Here is a 15,925-nt window from a genome sequence, read left to right on the forward strand (position 1 = left end):
GAGTACAATCCAAAAATATCCTTTACAAGCGTTTTCCCTCTAGCTTTGTTCCTAAGAGTGGGGTCTCATCGGAGGCCCTAGCAGGAACACCACTGGCCTCTGCCAGCTCTGCAGAGCCAGCCCGCCCTCTGAGCACGAGAGACACGCAGCAACACTGTGGGAAGAGACGCACCCAGGAAAGCAGGCAGCCGCCCTGCCGGAAGCCACCTTCACGTCCCACGAGGACTGGAAATGCAACAGAGCTCATGCCTGGCTGCCTGCAAGAAAATGAGCAGCCCTTCTATCGGTGGAAGCCCCTTTGTTCTGGTGGGTGGGATGGAACCGCAGACAAGAACTTAGCAGGGAGAGAGACAAGGGGAGGTTTGCAGGCGACCTCGCTACTCAAAGAAGAAGAATTAAAATGACACAGCGATCACTCCTGACCCACAACAAAGAGTCATTTTTCCTTTCTTCCTTTTGCCTCCTTCTCCCTTGCATTTTTCTCTCTCTATTCCTTCCTCCTACCCAGACATGCTGATGTCCACAGGTAACAAAGGCATGAGAAAGAGAAGACAGGCTCCCTCGGACCCCATGGCTCCTCTGCCTGCATGAGCCTCCTCCTCCCCGGGCCCCACCCCGCACCCTCCCTGCTCCAGCCTGCCTCCCCTGCTCCCACTCTTCCTTCGGATGCCACGTGGAGGGACCGCCCCTCCGGGAAGGCCCCCATATGCCTCCCCCACGCCAGTCTTCTCTGTTCTCATACGATTATCTCTACCACAGCCCTCATCACCTAAACCAAATATATTGGTTTCTGGGTCTCTGCCCAGCTGGGAGCTCCTTGGGAGCAAGAGCCAGCTCCTATGAGAAGTCAAGGACTTTGCAGAGCAATGAAACACTCTGGCCATTAGTGCTAGTTGACTCCGAATCCCCAGTGCCCAGACAGAGGGTCAGGGGATCAGCAGGCATTCACATGGTAGCAATTATTATCAGTATATGACCATATGTTATTTATTGCCAGTGGGGAACAAGGCATTGTTTTAATTATAATCGTTATCAGTATTCATGCACGTGACTTAAGGAGGTGAGACCCAGACACTGGTCAAGAGCTCAAAGTAGAGACGTCACTGGTGGCACAGTGGTTAAGAATCCACCTGCCTGTGCAGGGAACACAAGTTTGATCCCTGGTCCGGGAAGATCCCACACACGGTGGAGCAACTAAGCCCATGCGCCACAACTACTGAGCCCATGTGCTGCAACTACTGAAGCCTGCACACTCTAGGGCTGGTGTTCCACAAAAAGAGAAGCCACCTCAATGAGAAGCCCATGCACAGCAACCAAGAGCAGCCCCCACTCACCACAACTAGAGAGAAAGCCTGAGTGCAACGAAGACCCAACACAGCAAAATTAAATAAATAAATAAATAAATAAATAAATAAATAAATAAGCTCAAGGTAAAGGAGTCACAGTCTACTAATAGAGGCGCTAACGAGCTGGTCCAACTCAACAGGACACAGAGAGAAAGCACATGGAAAAGGATGGGACTTCTTGGGCACTGGGATCAGAAACAATACTTTCTTCTTTTATTAAGTACACGACCGGTGATAGAGCCTTTCCATGTTCATCGCATCATTTAATTCTCACAACTTCTGTTGTGGAGTAGGGGGCATGGCACGCATTTACAAAGGGGAAACTGTTGCTCAGAGAGGAGACACGATTTGCTGGAAGTCACACAGCCAATGAGCGGTGAGTTAGGCTTAAAGGACAGGCCTTCCAACAGCGTGCTGAGTGTTTCCCGAAAGGAAGTGGCCCAGAGTTGGCTATGGGCACCTGAAACCAGAGAGAGAAGGGGACTAGTGCCATCCAGCCAGAGGGAGGGGGACCAGGAGGCAGGAAAGAGAGATGGAGGGGCCCATCTGAAATGAACTCAGGACACAAGCTGGAACTTTGATGAGCGGTTCAGAAAGTTAAAATCAGACCGTTAAGGACAGCAGCCGCTATAGCAGCACAGTCTCCTGCCGATTATCTTAAATAAATGACTCACTCGCTCTGTATCATAAACCCCTGCTGGAAGGACTGCCCTCATGTTGAGTATCAGGAAGCCCAGGGCAGGGAGGTGAAGCAACTTGCCTGCAGTGGTCACATGGAGACCAGAGACCAGGGCTGGGGGGGTGGTCACACCTCCAACAGCGCAGGCCCCCCACACCCACATCCCTCCCACACACTAAGCAGCTTCCCTAAAGCACCTCTTTCCACGTGATTCCGTGTAACCCCCGAGTCCTGTCATTCCACACTTGCCCTACTTTTCCATTGCTGCTGCTGCTATTTTTTTTAAATTTTTCTTATTTATGTATTTATTTGTTTGTTTATTTATTTATTTATTATTTTTTGGGCTGCGTTGGGTCTTCGTTGCTGCACATGGGCTTTCTCTAGTTGTGGTGAGCGCGGGCTACTCTGTTGCGGTACACAGGCTTCTCACTGCAGTGGCTTCTCTTGTTGTGGAGCATGGGCTCCAGGCATGCAGGCTTCAGTAGTTGCAGCTCGTCAGGGCTCAGTAGTTGTGGCTTGAAGACTCTAGAGTGCAGGCTCAGTAGTTGTGGCACACGGGCTTAGTTGCTCCACAGCATGTGGGATCTTCCAGCCCAGGGATCAAACCCATGTGCCCTGCACTGGCAGGCGGATTCTTAACCACTGGGCCATCAGGGGAGCCCTCCATTGCTTCTTGGTTCACCTGCCTGCAGGTTTTTCAAAAGACAAAGTAACGGGAGCACGCCCTGGTGTGTGGCACAGAGTTCAGGGGGCCTGCGTGGTGGAGGCAGCAGTGGTAGCCAGGAGAGCCAGAGATGGGACCAGCTGGGAGGCTGGGCACCTCAATCTGAATATGAGAAGACAGAAAAGGAAAACCAAACCAAAAAATAAAAACAAATCAAAGAAGAAGAAAAAATAAGACAAAAGGTCCAAAGCTGAAAAGCCAGTGAAGAATGGGACCATGAAAGCTCACAGTACCAGGAGCCAAGACAGTCCCAGACTAGGGGACAAGGGTTCAAATCCAGGCACTGCCACCAGCCAGCTGACGACCTCGGGAAGATCACTTCAGCTTTCAGAGCCCCCATGTGCCACCAAAACAGAGAAGCCTACCACCTGTCCCTGCCAGGCTGTGGCGGGTGTGAAAACAGCATGGCAATGATGCCCCTTTCAGAGCAGCCACAGACACGAGGCCAGACGATCGCCACCACATCTGCGCGCCACCCACACTACCCGACTTCTAGAACTACAGTTCATGCAGAGTTTCTGAGAAGGCTCTTTTGGAATGAATGTTTCATCAATGATCCAACATGACCCTGTGCAGGTCTTGAGGGAGCAGACTTAAGCCATTTGCTTATGAAGCCCTTGCAGCAGACACCACAGTTTCCCGTGTCAGGGGCGGGGTGTCCCCTGAGAGCTGGGCTGGCCTGAATCCTCCAGCATGAGACCATCAAGGGGCAGGTGACACCACAGCTCAGAGCCAGCTGGCTGCACGGTGGGCAATTTCTAACTGCACAGCGTTCTGATTCAAAACTCGCCCATTCTTGCAATGACTCGCACTCTGAGAATTGTGCGGGTGACGATAAAAAGAAAGCAGCCGGGGGAACGGGCCTGGGGCAGAGAAATCACTGCTTCGGACAAACCCACAGTAACAGCTTGATGGAGATCATACATCAAAAGGCAATTCTGCAGCTGAGGGTGGGAGTGAAGCTGTACGTTGGACCTAAAATTCAGGACATCGAGGCCGTAAACACCCGTCTCCCTGGTTTCTACCACCACAGGCTCTGAGCAGACAAGAGGCATAGGCTGTCTTTGGCCTGCGGGAAGCTGACCCACTCCCAATCAGGGTTCGCAAAACTTTTTAATTAGTTGCCCATTTATTTCACATTAAACATAGATTTCCACTTTCTCTTAAAAACTTGGAAGATCTGACAACCCTGGGTCCACGTTCCCCTCTGGCGATTCTGCTAAAGGGCCGACCCCCTCTCTGGGCACACACTGTCTGGATGCCACAGGCCCAAGTAGTTTCTCCTGTTTTCGGGACTGGCTTCCATGAGCATCCAGGCTTGGGACTGCTAATTTAGATAAGACACTGTAGACGGACGCTCATTTTGAATGACTGCAGGCCAGGGGTTGGCGTTCCCCAAACCTCCAGAGCAGAGGGTGGGAACCCAAAGACTCAGGATTGAAATGCTGTCAGCCACCACCTGGCAGCATTTACCTGGCCCCTGTGTGCCACTCAGCTGATCAGAAGCCCTCCCCTCTGGAGACAGGAGATCACATGCCTTTGTTATCTTTCCACAACTCGAAAGCCTTAACAAACAAAACAAGGAAACCAACCTACATCTTCCCTTAGAGTTCTGATGAGATGACCATAAATGGGTACGATTTTTAAATCCCACACCAGGACTAATAAAAGACGCAGTGCGTGTGAGCCCTCCCAGGACAGGGCCAGTCTTGGTACAATCATGGAGCTCATCAACCTCTCCGATCCCAGTCAGGATGCGCATCAGACATTATGCCTTGATGTGGAATTTAAGTCAGTGAGCTTCTTCTCTTAGGAGTATTTGCGCCGTAGGACATGACGGTTCCTAGTTAAAAATGGTTCGGCTTTCAAGACAAAAACAAGGGGGGCCACAAACAAGGGTCCATGAACACAGCTATCCATTCCACATCAAGTGAGCCCTGCTGCACATTAATTTTTAATGCCTAAATAAATGAATATGTCAACTAGCCCAATGCTGAAAACTCCCACCAATAAACATTTCTTAGAGTGGAGTCAGATTTCCCATCCCCCTATAAAATGCAAAGATGTTCTCTGGCTGACATCTTAATTAATCGCACTTGATACTTTTATGTCTCCATTTTCCCTAAGCTTCAGATTCTGAGGGAATGGAACACAGGGTAGCCAGTCTGATGGAGGAAAAGGATGGAAAAGTCCAGGATCCCACGCAACCAGGAAGACCAAGGTGAGACACGCACAATGTGAGATGAACTGCATGGAGTATGAGACACGGGAATATTTGCTTCAGCCAGCTGTGCTGAAAAAGACAAAACCCACAGGTAGGTACACTCCTACCCTGCTATCCAACTTTCCTCCAGGTCATTGAGATGTTCGAGAACATGTTCCTTGCCAGCTGCGATGATGAATGACAGTTAAGATCCTAGGGAGTTACTAAAGGAATGGCTCCAATGTCAGTTTCAAGTTGGGCCAGGGGGTGGGGCGGAGTTGGGCACACAGCACAACATAAAGCAGTCCCTTTAACAGCTCTACGAAATGCAGTGTAATGCCCCTCTTCACTTTCATCTTTCGCATAAACACAAACACACACGCACGCAATATGCTGCCCGCCCCCCCCAATTAACATATATTTTTCTAAAAGTGAAATTAAAGGTCTCATAATTTAGGCCTTTTATAAGGTGATGCACATAGCCAACCTCAAACCAAATCACATTCTAAAAGAAGAGCCCATAATTTTGCATTAAATCACTATGCAACTTGTATACAGGCATACTTCATCTTATTGCATTTTTTTTTTCTTTTTTTTTTTAGCAAACTGAAAGTTTGTGGCAAACCTGTGCTGAGCAAGTCTATCAGCGCGGTTTTTCCAACAGCATTTCTTCACTTTGTGTCCCTGTGTCATTCAGTTAATTCTCGCATATTTCAAACTTTGTCAGTACTGTTATATTCGTTGCAGTGATCTGTAACCAGCGATCTTTGATGGTCGCTACTGCAAAAAGACTGACTTTCTGAAGGCTCAGATGATAGCATTTTTGGCAGTAAAGTATTTTTTAATCAAGGTATGTACAGTTTTTAAGATATAATGCTACTGCATATTTAATAGACTACAGCATAGTGTAAGCATACCTTCTATGTGCATTGGGAAACCAAAACCTTTGTGTGACTGGCTTTATTGCAATAATCACTTGACTGCAATGATCTGGAACCTAACCCGCCTTATCTCTGAGGTATATCTGCACAGAGAATCATTGTAATGGCAGCATCTTCATCTCCTGGTAGGTAAGTTGGCTGCCTTCTATGAAGACAGCATGATAAGAGACTGTAAAAATAGTCTTATCTCAGCATTCATAAGGGCAGAGGGAAGAAAAAGAATCAGAGTACAAATAATGATTCTCACCCAGAAAACAAGGCAAAGACACACTTCAAGATGAAATTGTGAAAAAAAAAAAAAAAAAAGATGAAATTGTGTCCTCCAGTTTCTGCACCTGAATGTCAGTTGTGTCAGAAAACCTAATGTGACCAGATTTATGTACTGAACTGAGGTACAAAGGAAAAAAATAATTATTATAATAGTCATTGAATGGACACAGAACAACAGGTGCAAACAACACAGATCAGATCACTCTGCTATATAAAAATCACCCCATTTCTCTTAACATAAAAGACCTTAAAAGAAGTCAAAACATATAAGAAGAAGGACACAGAACCCAGTTCCAGCTCAGCTATCTTTTCATCTTGCCCAGTGCTTCTCTCTGCCAAGTCATTCACATTCTACAATGAGTCCTTCTCATTGGACTCCTAAGATACTGTACGTCTTCTCTCCACCTGCCCAACTTCCCCCAGTACATCCAGGGTGAGAGGTAACACAGGAGGCTGGTACCCTCAGGAAAGACTCTTAAGACAAAAGAAAAACCTTACCACTTCCGGAAGCAGCTTAGTCGAGAGGTCGTGGATGGCTTTGACCACTATACATACGGATGACAGAAGGAATATTACCCCCAAGATGACACAGGCTCTGCAAAGAAACAGAACATCGGGCATCTTTAATGGGAGAACTCCACCCTGCTGCTTTACACAATGACGGTGACAATGACACAACCCGAGGCATTGGGATCCACCATAATTTGCCACACTCCCACCGTGACCAACCGCAGTCTCAGAATTAACACTGAATCATCTCTAGAATACAGTTCAGAGTTTTATCACCAAAATCAACCCTGTGGGAAAGGTGCTCCCCATCCTATATGACCTAACAGCATCCCATGAATGCCGGCGTGGAAGGGTGTTCAAGGCCATGAAATCCATCCCCCCCTGCCTGGCAACACGACATTTCACTCCTCCTCCAGCTGGAGGGTGCAGAGTTTAATAGTAAAGAGTAGAAGCTTTGGAAGTGGTTGGGGAGGGATGCACTGGGAGTTTGGGATCAGCAGCTGCAAACTATTATATATAGAATGGATAAACAAGTATTACTGTACAGCACAGAGAACTATATTCAATACCCTGTGATCAACCATAATGGAAAAGAACATGAAAAATAATATATGTGTATAACTGAATCACTTTACTGGAGGGCCCTTCGGTGACGAGATCCTGGGCCAGGACCAGGGATTCCAGGGCGTTGGGGGAGTCAAAGCTCCCACAGCCATGGGCCCGAGGCGCAGCTGTGCCACAGGGAAGTCGGCTGTAGACCCGCTGTGCCCGGCACTCAAAGGAAGTAACCATCTCTCCCTGCAGCAAATGGGACCGTGAGAGGTGCCATTTCAGGGAAAGAGCCGAAAAATCAGCCTCCATCCAAAGAGCTCCTGAGTGACTAGCAGAGGCGCTCTCTCTGATTCACCCTTTCGGATACATTCAACCCCCAACGCAGCTTCTCAGCCCTGACAGCACCGTACACTCCCCTGGGGAATTTTCTGGAATAGTGGCCCAGGGACCGCTCCTTGGGTCAATTTTATCAGAATTTCTGGGAGTGAACCCAGGCATCTGTATTTGTTCAAAAGCTCCACAGAAACGGAAATAGACCCACAGACATAGAAAACAAACTTATGGTTACCAGAGGGAAAAGGGCAGGGGAGGGATAAATTAGGAGCTTGGGATTAACAGATACACACTACTATATATAAAGTAGATAAACAGTAAGGTCCCACTGCATAGCACAGGGAACTATACTCAGTATTCTGTAATAACCTCTAACGGAAAAGAATCGGAAAAAGAGTACACACACACACACACACACACACATATAAAAAACTGAATCACTTTGCTGTACACCTGAAACGAACACAACACTGTAAATCAACTATACTTCAATAAAAAAAATAAAAGCTCCGCAAGCAATTCCCTGAAGCATCTCTCAGGGCTGAGAGTCCCAGGCCTAGACCTAGAGAAGGCCCTGTCCTTAGGGAGCTTCCATTGTCGGGTAAAAAGCCATCACTCCCTGGAAAGAAGGGAGCAGTCACCCCAGCTGCTGAGGGAGGAAAGGTTTAATGGTCCCTAAGAGACCTGCAGTGTATCTGTTACCCGATCAGCCTTCTCTCCCTGAGACATGCATAGGGCAGCCACCAAGGTCCTGGGGGTTAGGCCTTCTACAGACAATTTATCACCACATCCTCAAGAAGCCTCCATCTCCAAACTCCTCTGGGGGGATAGGAACAAATGTGTGCGCTGCTTCCTGACAGGGAGCAGGGATGCTGCAGGACACTGTCTTTCTCCCAATCACTGCAGGCACACCTTGACGGTGCACAAGAAGTGGATTTGCGTTTTGTTGGATTTCGTGAAGAAGCCAGCTCTAAAGGATGCAATGATCTCCTTACATAATATCTTGCGCATACATTTTTAATCAAACCAATCCCTTAAGGGCGAGAACCATATTTTTATATCTCAGTATCTACAGCAGCACATAACAGGTGCCCCTTCGTGCATCTGTAGAGGGGATGTAATCATTAAGTGATTACATAATCACTACTTGATTTGTAAGTTTCTCTCCATAGAGTTTAAAGGGGCATCAGCCACCTCCCAGTGGGGATGGGAAGAGGAAAGGGACTCCTAACACTTAAGCCAAAATGCCTATGGAATAGCCCGCATTGTAAAACAACTCTGAAATGTCATGAAAAAATCCAAAGAAATCAATGATTTCATTTATTCACATCAAGTTTTACAGATCTGTCGTCATATTTTCTTCACATATATACCTATGAATACGCTCAAAATGTTTTAAAAACCTATTTTCATCTTCTTTTAAATGTGTTGCAAATTCAAAGGCCAGTCACCCTTCCGTCAACACTGCTGGAGGCCTGTGTGTCAGAGCTCCCCCATAGCTGAAAACTGCTATTATTAGCAGAGGGTGTGATGCTATTTTTTAACATGTTATTAATAATATATGGTGTTTACACAGCAGCTTTCTCCTCCGGCTCTCAGAGTCCTGCACATCAGCTCATAAAGGCCCTGGTGGCCACTCACCAGACCTGGGTTTTTGTTTTTCTGTTATTTTATGGACTGAGGGCTGGGGGGTGGGGAGATGTATGTTTCATAAACAGGAGGAGTCAAAATGGGAAAGTTGAGGACTGGGAGGCTCGCCCAAGGTCACCTCGGGGGTTTGAAGTCCACCCAAAAATAGAAGCCAGGTCTCCTGACGCCCTCCCAGTGGTCAGCCACTTGAAGGCTCTGGGCGTTCATGTGACATCCTCACACCACTGCTGCCCTGGGACTGCAGCGCTCTCCAGGATGCAGGAAGATTTGGGTCAGGAGCAAATACTGCAGATACGGCTGGTTCTGAATCGGCAAGTGTGGGCTGCTTCCTGGTTTGGGGGGAGACGGGGGTGGGGGGCGGGGGGGCCAGGGGGGTTAGCAGAGGAGGGGCACTGTGCCATCAGCACACCGGGGCCTTCCCCTGCAGAGGCTGGCCTGGCAGTGTGCCCGGGGAGGCAGGTCGCCGCAGTGAACGCAGACTGCTCCTCCCGCCCGCCCAAATCCCGCAGCAGGAAAACCGAGTCATCAAGAAACAAACGATGGCTTTTACAATTTTTTTTGGATTGTTTTTTAAGCCACGTGCTGGCTTATTTAAGATATCTCCAATCCTTACTACATATTTGCCTTTCCTATTGTGATTTTTCCTTTCCTAAATACAAACGACTATATGTAAAATAGATAAGCAACAAGGATTTACTGTACAGCACAGGTTATTATACCCAAAATCTTGTAATAACCTATAATGGAATATAATCTACAAAAAAAACCCAAACAAACAAACAAAAAAACACATCACTATGTTGTACATCTGAAACTAGTAAAACATTGTAAACCAACTATACTTCAATTTAAAAATAATAAAATTTAATTTAAAAAAAATAAGGGGGGCAAATGAACTCCTGCCCCCTTCAACACAATGTCCCAATCAACCCAGACGAAGGCTGCATTCAAAGCCCCACAGGACCAGTGGTTGTCAAAGTCCGGTCCAAGGAGCAGCAGCACCTGGGAACTAGTTAGGAAGGAAAATGCCAGAGGCAACCCCAGGCCTAGGGCATCAGAAACTCAGCAGATGGGGCCCCGCAATCTGTTTTAGTAAGTCCTTCCTATGCGCACTGAAGTTTGAGAACCACAGTAATATCAGTCTTGCCAAACACACATTTAATATCTAAAAGAAGACTAGTAAAATCCAAAGAAATGGTTAAAGCCACTAGCACCTTCTTTTCCTTCTCTGAAAGACTGCAAATTTCTTACAGCGTTCAGCTTTGTAAATCTATGAATCACCTTGCAGTCAGCATTTTAATTTTTGCCTCTGAAACTGTAAGGGCAAAACCTACTGGCAGCCACTCTCACATCCAAATGAGAGAAGGTTGGAAGTTTGGTCCCTGGTCAACCGCAGTTTTAAAGGCCGATGGTTCACATGAGTAAAGTCTGGGTCTTATACCCATTCTCAGTTATTTTCCAAAGAGAAGCTTCTTCTAATCATCCCCTAATTTACAAAAGACCTAAAACACAGTGGCTCTGGCACTTAACCGATTCAATCCACAGCTTAAAGTGTAATGTTTTATTTATCATCTTTCACCCTAGTCTCTAATGCACTTGTAATCTGGGTTGTTGTTGAATCAAATGTGAAATAATAAAAAATGAAAGACAGTCAAGCGGCGAGTACACACAGTACTTAGGGTGCACGATTTTGGATGCCGTTTCATTCTAGATAGTTCTCTTTCGCTCCACATAGTCTGCCATTTTAAATAAAGCAACAAACCAAGTCGGCTAGGAGGCAGGATAAAGGGAAGGAGAAAAGGGTGCCAAGAATGCCATGAGCCATTTCTCAATGTCTGTAACACCTACGCCAAACAGCCACCCTTTTATTCAAGACCCCGGGCCCCCTTCAGGCCATCACCATCAACACCCACCTCCTCTCCCACTGCAGGGGTTCCCTCGCCTCCTCCTTCTGTTCCTACTCATCTTACCTGCTTGACCCTCCCAGGCTCTAAGCCTCCATCTCCTCCTCCACCCACGTCCCCATCTCTCTCCTCTCCTCACCTTGCCTCACCCTGCCCCTCCTCTCCTCTCTCTCTATTTATTTAGGTTGCACCAGGTCTTAGTTGCAGCACATGGGATCTTTAGTTGAGGCATGCAGGTCACAGTTGCAGCATGCAGACTTATCAGTTGCAACATGCATGCGGGATCTAGTTCCCCGACCAGGAATCAAACCCATGCCCCCTGCAATGGGAGCGTAGAGTCTTACCCACTGGACCACAGGGAAGTCCCTCTCTTCTCTCTTTAGCTTCAGCCTCATCCACCTGCTGCTTTGTGAACAGGCTGCAGTGAAGGGGAGGGTGGCTTGGACCAGGAATGGTTACTCAGGCCAGCGTTCTCCAGGCACGTGGTCAAACCCTGTCCATGGTAAGACTGTCCATCTCCTCAACATGTAACCACTAAGCACCTCTCCTTACTCAACAAATGGCCCTTTGCTTTTATACCTAACGATACCAAGATGACAAATCCCATCCAAGTGAAGTCTCATTTAGATAGAACTTTCTACCTGGCTTCAACATCAGGGACAAAAGTCAACCTGAGGTGTTTGGTAAAGGATTAGAGTCTAGAGCAGCATAGTCTAATAAAATTTTCTGTGATGATGGAGGTGTTCCATTCCGTGCCGTCTCAGGGGGTGGCCACGAGCCACATGTGGCTGCTGCAGCTGAAAACATGAAGTTTTCATTTTAACTACTTTTTAAATTAATTAAATTTTTAATTCCTTTAATTTTAATTAATTACAATTTAAATGACCACATGTGGTTAATGACTACCATATTGAACAGTGCAGCTCTAATTGTTGGGTTGAAAATATAGATGCTCACCAAAAATTTTATTTAATTTAAAATTTAAAAATATTTAAATTTATATATATATACATATATATATAGAGAGAGAGAGACAAGGACACAAAGAGAGAGACCCAGAAGCTGCTCATCTCGATCAGGTAGTTAATAAAGTGGGCCAGCAGGGTCTGCTCTAGGAAGCCTTGCGAAGGGGCATCATGCCTTTGGTACCTTCCTTCAATCAATGCATCATTTCCCTCCATCCAGGAAACCCCCAACTCCCAGGTTTACATGCCAAGTCTCACTCTTGATCTCATCTAGTGTCAACCAATCCCAGCACATCTACTGCTCCACTGGGGTAACTGCATTCAGTCACATTTCAAGGTCTACATGCCACAGCTAATACAAACAAAATCTATTCCCAGCCTCCCAAGAGCACAGATCTGGGACGGGAAACCTGAAAATCATTACTGGACAGTCATTCGTTGTGAATGTGAAAACAGGCAATGGATAAGGAACAAAAAGAAGAAATGGGTCACAGGGTTGAAACAGAACCTGGGGACAGAGTGGGAAGGAGGGATAGCTCTATGGTGTGACAGTTAAGCTGGGTCTAGAACAGCAGTCCCCAAGCTTTTTGGCACCAGGGACCGGTTTCACGGAAGACAATTTTTCCACAGATGGAGCCAGAGGCAAGGCGGGGGAGTGGGGGTGTGCCTGGGGGAGTGGTTCAGGCAGCAATGCAAGCGATCGGGAGGGATGGGGAACGGCAGGTGAAGCTTCGCTGTCTTGCCTGCCGCTCACCTCCTGCTGTGCAGCCTGGTTCCTAATAGGCCTTGCACCATTACCAGTCCACTGCCAGGGGGGTTGGGGACCCCTGGTCTAGAAGACTGGGCAGGAGTCATCAAGCAGAGAAGCTGGAAGGCTGCGGAGGGTGCCCAGGCAGAGGGAACTTCACAAGCAAAAATGTGAAGGCATAACCTTGTGTGGTCCTGCTTCCGTGGAAATCCGAAGTGGAGATGCTGTTCCTGGAGCATCTGGCTAGGAGAGCAGTGATGCAAGGGCCACACGAAGAAGGGCCCTCTGTGTCCTGGGAGTCCCCTCCAGATGGTAGGCACAAAACTCATGATATGCACAATGCTTTTTCTGCATCTATTGAGATGATCATGTGGTTTTTGTCTTTTGTTCACGTGGTGTATCACATTGACTGATTTGCGTATGTTGAACCATCCTTGTGAACTTGGGATGAATCCCACTTGGTCGTGCTGTATGATCTTTTTTATGTGTGGTTGGATTCAGTTTGCTAATATTTTGTTGAGAAATTTTGCATCTGTATGCATCAAAGATATTGGCCCATAATTTTCTTTTTTGCTGGTGTCTTTGGCTTTGGTATCAGGGTGATGGCGGCTTCATAGAATGTCTTTGGGAGTATTCCCTCCTCTTCAATTTTTTTGAAGAGTTTGAGAACATGATATTTACAATGGATCTTAGATGGTACAAGGACTAGCATATTATATATGCTTTTAGATTTTTATTTATTTATTTATTTGGCTGCGTTGGGTCTTAGTTGCAGCATGTGGGCTCTTCACTGCGATGCGTGCGCTCTTTGTTGAGGCGTGCCGGCTTCTCTCCAGATGTGGTGCGCACAGGCTGTAAAGCACACAGGCTCAGTAGTTGTGGCATACAGGCTTTGTTGCTCCACAGCATGTGGGATCTTAATCTCCCAACCAGGGATCGAACCCACGTCCCCTGCATTGGAAGGCAGATTCTTAACCACTGCGCCACCAGGGAAGTCCCTATTGTATTTAACAGTCACATATTTCAATGTACATTAGAGAAAATGGATTATTACCGCATGCTGGCAAGGATATTATTGCTTAGAGGAAAAAGTCAAATATGATTGTATTTAAATAAATGTTAAGTAAGTAATAGCATAGGTGGTACGAATGGCAGGGCAAAAATCATCACAGTGGAACACACAGGTCTGAGGCTGGGAAAGCCTGCCGTGGGGACAGGAAGTTGTTAAACTGTTTTAAACAAGGGAGGCCCGTGATGTGATCTCGGCTTTACAAAGACGCTCTGACTGGGCTTAGAGTTTGGCAGGGTTGAAGGGAAAGAAGCTAGTGGCAAGGGAATCAGCTGGGAGACAATGCTAGCAGCCAAGAAAAAACAAGTGATGAGCCCTACAGGGGAGCGGTGACAGCTGAGAGGGATCAACAGGGAGACACCTTACGGAGGCAGAATGCACAGCAGAGAAGCATGCCAGAGAAAGCCCGATTTTCCTTTCCAAAAGGGAAGAGGTAGCGGCACATCCCAAAGCAGGAGGAATGAGACTGCAGTGGGGAGCTGGTAGCGAGTCTACTCTAGGATCTGTGACGCTGGAGGAGCAATGTCCAGACAGCCAGATACACGGAGACACGCAGAGCTTAGCTGAAGAGGCATCACCTGAGCCTGGCCACCCCAGGCCATTTTCCTGGGCCCTTAGGTCTCACGATGCTGTTTCTGGGGTGTAGAGAGATGTACGGAGAGAAAGGAACAGGGACCAACGTTTCTAGTGATTGCCAGACCCTACTCAGTAACTCACTTCCAATATACACTGCAAGGGGTGTGTGTGCTGAGGCCCACGAGCCCCAGCCACCCTCAATCCACCAACTAATACCAATTGATGCCTGCTGTGTCCTGGTGCAAGGATTCAGCAGTGAACAAGCATGTGAATAACAGCCTGTTCTCTTGGCGCTTGCACAGGGAGAGACAGACAATAGGCATGTGAACAAATAAGCACATTCTACAAACATAAAGCAGCACAAAGGAGGAGAATAACGGGAGTCCTTTTATATACAGTCATCGCACTTCTCTCTAAGAAGAGGGCATTTAACCACAGACCTAAGAGATGGGAGATGTGTTTTGCAGCTACTTGAGGGCGAACACTCTAGACAGAGGCAACAGACAGCAGAGGCGCCCACGCATGAGGTGAGACAGGAAGAAACGAGCACAGCCATTTTGGAAAAGGACTTCGGATTGGCCTTGGGCAAAACAGGCCTTGGAAACTAAAGGACAAAGGCCCTGGAGGCCTGAGTCCCAGAGACAAAAAACAAACTGTCAGGAATAAAAGATTAACTGCAACTCTGTTACACTAACGAGTACACCTAGTTGCCACGACACAAGGAGCTCAACTATAAATTTGAACCATATCTCTCCCGGTGCTTTCTTGCAGAAAATTCTGCACTCCTCTCCCCGCGCAGCACTGCTCCCCATTCTGCACTCCTCTCCCCGCGCACCACTGCTCCCTATTCTGCACTCCTCTCCTCGCGCAGCAGTGCTCCCTATACCTGACAGCCACGATGGAGCCGCCTGCTGCTGATCAAGGAAGCGGGACCATTTCTGGAAATCACCAGTGATCAGGAGACAACCCCTCCCTTTTGTTAGAAAAGCAACTCGCCCCTTCTACTTAGGGAGCCGGCACTTTTTTGTCCTGCCTTCTCTCTTGTGCATGAGCTCTCTCTTTTAATAAGGGAGCTATGCTTGCCTAAGAGTCTTGCAGAAGTGATATTTATTTCTATGGTATTGCTGTCCAAGGATCTGGAAAGGGCCCGGTAACAGAGGGAATGCAGTATATTCAATGAACAGGATGGGGCCCGCATGGCTGGAATACATGGTCATGCTAAGGACTTGGGCTTTAACTTTGAGTAGGACAGGAAACCAACAATGGATTAACCAGGGAAATGACTCACATTTAAATAGCTGCTCTGCTGAGAACAACCAAAGAGGGACACTGGTTGAAGCTGGGAGGCCAGAGAGAAGGTAATGTTGCCAGAACAGGCACCAGATCCTTGCTCAAAATCCACCAGCCCCCACCTTTAACATGAGTTAACACAAATCTTTGAGAGATAAGAAACTA

General features: G+C 47.3%; 1 protein-coding gene across 1 annotated transcript in view; it reads right to left on the bottom strand.

Moving 5' to 3' along the window:
• TMEM163 (transmembrane protein 163) overlaps window positions 1–15,925 on the bottom strand; it is a 238,594-nt gene that overhangs the window by 39,027 nt on the left and 183,642 nt on the right. The window contains exon 5 of the mRNA XM_057745777.1: window positions 6,662–6,758. Coding sequence (XP_057601760.1) covers window positions 6,662–6,758 — 97 coding nt within the window. The remainder of the gene's footprint in view (window positions 1–6,661; window positions 6,759–15,925) is intronic.

The sequence above is a fragment of the Hippopotamus amphibius genome, chromosome 8, assembly GCF_030028045.1.
Source record: "Hippopotamus amphibius kiboko isolate mHipAmp2 chromosome 8, mHipAmp2.hap2, whole genome shotgun sequence".
In the NCBI taxonomy this organism is placed as follows: domain Eukaryota; kingdom Metazoa; phylum Chordata; class Mammalia; order Artiodactyla; family Hippopotamidae; genus Hippopotamus; species Hippopotamus amphibius.